Source organism: Pelobates fuscus, chromosome 5 (genome assembly GCF_036172605.1).
Source record: "Pelobates fuscus isolate aPelFus1 chromosome 5, aPelFus1.pri, whole genome shotgun sequence".
NCBI lineage: Eukaryota > Metazoa > Chordata > Amphibia > Anura > Pelobatidae > Pelobates > Pelobates fuscus.
The window spans coordinates 187,980,814-187,984,386 of record NC_086321.1 but is presented as its reverse complement, the minus strand read 5'-3'; the positions used below and the strand labels follow the sequence as shown (position 1 = coordinate 187,984,386).

The 3,573-nt window shown below is 35.8% G+C and overlaps 1 gene segment (V, D, J or C); it reads right to left on the bottom strand.

Moving 5' to 3' along the window:
- Window positions 1-1,642: 1,642 nt before the first annotated feature.
- On the bottom strand, window positions 1,643-2,301 carry LOC134612702 (T cell receptor alpha variable 19-like). The segment is given in 2 exon segments: window positions 1,643-2,080; window positions 2,224-2,301. Coding segments are annotated over 2 exon segments (429 nt in total).
- Between the last annotated feature and the right edge of the window lie 1,272 nt (window positions 2,302-3,573).

The window sequence follows — 3,573 nt, the reverse complement described above, 5'->3', positions numbered from 1 at the left end:
ATTTACTAAAGCCATATGAGGTCAGGATTTGGTTGGTTTGACTGATTCTGTAACATTTGTTTGGAAGAAAATCAGTAATATCCCCATCCAAATCAACGCAAACCACAAGAATTAGAGATTAACAAACAATTACATGGTGGCCGAAGATAAACCAAATTTGCACATTCACAAATATCATTAATGCTCTCTTGCAACTGAATTGCTCATTTGAAGAAGTATTTGCTCGCTGGCACCACTAACAGCCAGTGGGCAAATAGTTATAAAACCCTTAGTGGCACGATGGTGAAATGGTGGCTCTCCAGTTCCTGCTAGCCAGCTGCCACAGTAGAAAAAAGTATAAAATAAATAAATACAATAAATAAAAATCTTTTTGTGGTCAATAGGAAATCCATATTACTATAATGGAGGTGTTGTGCCTCCATATGCCGCCACCTGCCATGCGGCAAGTAGAGGCATGTCTGCTGAATGTTTAAAGTTAGCAACTGGGCAACCATTGCTATTCAATCACTAGAAAGGGGGAAGGGAGCTGTGAATTTACAGAGATCTTGTTACTTTTACACTGAACTGTAAATAATTATATTACACATCTGTGATCTTGTGGTGCCCGTCTTGGGATGTTTCCTGGATTTGGGTATGTATTTCATCCTGTATGGTTCTCTTCTACTTGCCAGTCTGTTTCCTCTTATTTTTCTCCATCTTTATGGCATGCTGTATACCATCACTTTGTGTGAGGGTGTTCTTTTTTGTTTCTTTTTTAGGCTTAGTTAGTTAGTTGTACTTTTTGCACTTGTTAATTGGGGGGTTGGGAGTTTTTTTTTGCCAGCTGTGTTGTCTCTCTCTTTCCTTTTTCTCTCTTTGTCTCTTCTCTCTCCTTTTAAATATTGCATGTTTGTATATAAATAAGCATCAACAGTTTAAATGTTCTCTGCAGACCGATTAGCATTGTATAGTTTAGATTGGATGAGTCCAATGGTTATTTTGACTTGATCTATTTGAACAAATGCTTGTTTACTCGTTTCTTAGCAACTTAGCGTGATAATGTCAAGTGCAACAATGTTCTAACGCACGTATCTAACAATCCAGGAAATGACTGGAGATGCAGAGATGGTGGGGGGATGCGGAGATTTTCTACACAGCTGATCCTGATCCTGATCGCAGTTTGACTGCCGGGGGGTGGCAGCACCTTGTATAATGTGAGCACTTTCTGTATAAATACTGTATGTGTCACACTGTGTACTTAAGGACATCAGCATTGATAAAGGGCTATTGCCTGAAACTTTGCATTTTTGTATTGTGTCCTTACAATAAAATGTGGTAGCATCTGGGTGTGTACTTTGATATTGATTGCGCAGGACTCAATTTTTTCCTATTTTTGCTGACATATATAGACCCACGGAAATTTCAGAACATGTCTCCATGTTGAGATTTATGGACTTCACAATTAATCTTTCAGTTTTACTCGATGATAATTAGTAACCAATCATTTCAGTTCAGCATACTAAAGAAAAAGCTTTATTTTTTTTTACTTAAATGAGTTTTCATGAATTTTCATGAATAGTCTTACATGCACACTATACGTTAACCATAATACTGTGTCAGAGTGACAGGTGCTCCTTCTGTCATATAAAAATTGTTTCCTTCATTTGCATTTGCAATTGTGAATAGCTTCTTGAATAATAAAATCTATTCACAACTCAGTTCAAAGCCGAGACATGTATCAGCACCTTGGGCAGAGTCAGAGCTTCTTGTACAGTGCAGTCTGCAGACACAGACACTGTGTCACTCAGAGCACAATAATACACCCCAGAGTCAGACACCGTGATATCAGAAATCTTCAGGTAGATGAATGTGGTCTCTCTATCCAGTTTAGATGCATACCGGGTACCAGGTTCAGCCTCTACCTTGCTGTAACGATCTCTCAGTAATATAAACTGAAGTCTCTCTCCTGGTTGTTGAATGTACCAGTGGAGATATGGGTTGCTGTCAGCTGTCTCATACGTACAGTTCAATGTTATATCATCCCCATCAAAAGTCACATAAGAGGTTGTTGCTTGGTTGACACTGTCTGCCCTGGAAAGACCTGTAAATAATTAATGACATGTAAATCGCTTTTATCCAGTCAAATAAATTAGTAATAATAGTTCATTATACTGCTATGAATAAAAAGTGATAAATATTTACCATCAATGCATTAAAGGATCCCATATGTCTACCTCAGCTTACCTGCTACACAGATATATACTGCTGCACTCAGCCACAGCCTCATGTTACAGTCTCTCTCTATGTAACTCCACAGAGCGCTCACTGTTTATGTTGGGTTTACTGGAGACAAGATTCTCAGAGAAGCTATTTATTTTGATGGGAGGAGCCTGGGGAAAAAATAGCATTTCTACAAAAGAAAATAACATGGCTGTAAATATGATCTAACACACATGAGTTTATAATGTGAGACTATACAGAGTCAGGATTTTTTTTTTCTGGTGACATTCCTCTGTGCAGTGTAGTTCCACAATTTTCTAAAATCAGAAAGTATGAGGACAGAAGTATTAAAACCTTTTCCCTACCTGTTATTGAAATATATATATATTTTTTTTTTTACAATACCCACTACTCGTATAGAAGGCAAACATTTTTTTTTTACCTTGAATTAAAATAATATAGGAAATATAGACCTGTTTAATTCCTAGTTATCATTAAAACCAGTTATTTTTGAAAATATTATTTTGGGTCTGAGTAACCCTTACTGACCTTATTCTCTCAAAATATATAAATAAATAAATATATTAATCAATAACTTACCTCATAGGCCAATTTCTCCTGGCAGCACAATCTTCCTCCATGGATGTTGACAGTAGAACCTGCGTGACATAGAGGGGTCAGCATGCTGCCATTAACTGTCTGCTTTTTAAGTTTTTAATTTAACATTTTTAAGCTCATCCCATTTAGCTTTGTGAAAGCTATATATTCATATTTCCTAGTATAGCTAGTCTAAGGCTTGGATATGCCCCTATTTACAATTTAGTTTCTTTTCTTTGTGTTGGTCTAGGCCACAATTCTAGTGCTAATTTACTATTTGTTATTTGTATATTGAATTTGAAAAACCTTAAGTTCTATTTTCACAAATGTTTAGTTTTGTTGAATATTTTGTCAGGGTTAGAAGATTTTTTTTTCTTTTCTGTAATTCTTTTTTTTTTCTTTGGAGCTTGGAAATACCATTAATGATGAGAGGCAGTACAAAAAAAGTGCAGAAGCCATTGTGATTTGAGACGGTCATAATATACTCTGTTTATGTAGGTGAGCAGTCTGTCGTTTACAAATATTGAAACCATGCTGTCATACTGTATTACACTAGACTGTGTTTTTCTTTTCCTTTTTGGGTCTTTTGAGAAATTTCTTTTTATATTGAAGGGTGAGTGTTTACTTACCTTCTGAAATATAATAGCTTCACTGTATGTTACAGTGGGTTAGGTCACTTTCAGTTATACAATTATTTTATTTTTACCATTATATTTCTGTTCTATATCTTATCATGATCATTTTATTGTAGCAAGTTGCTGTATACCTTCTGTTGAC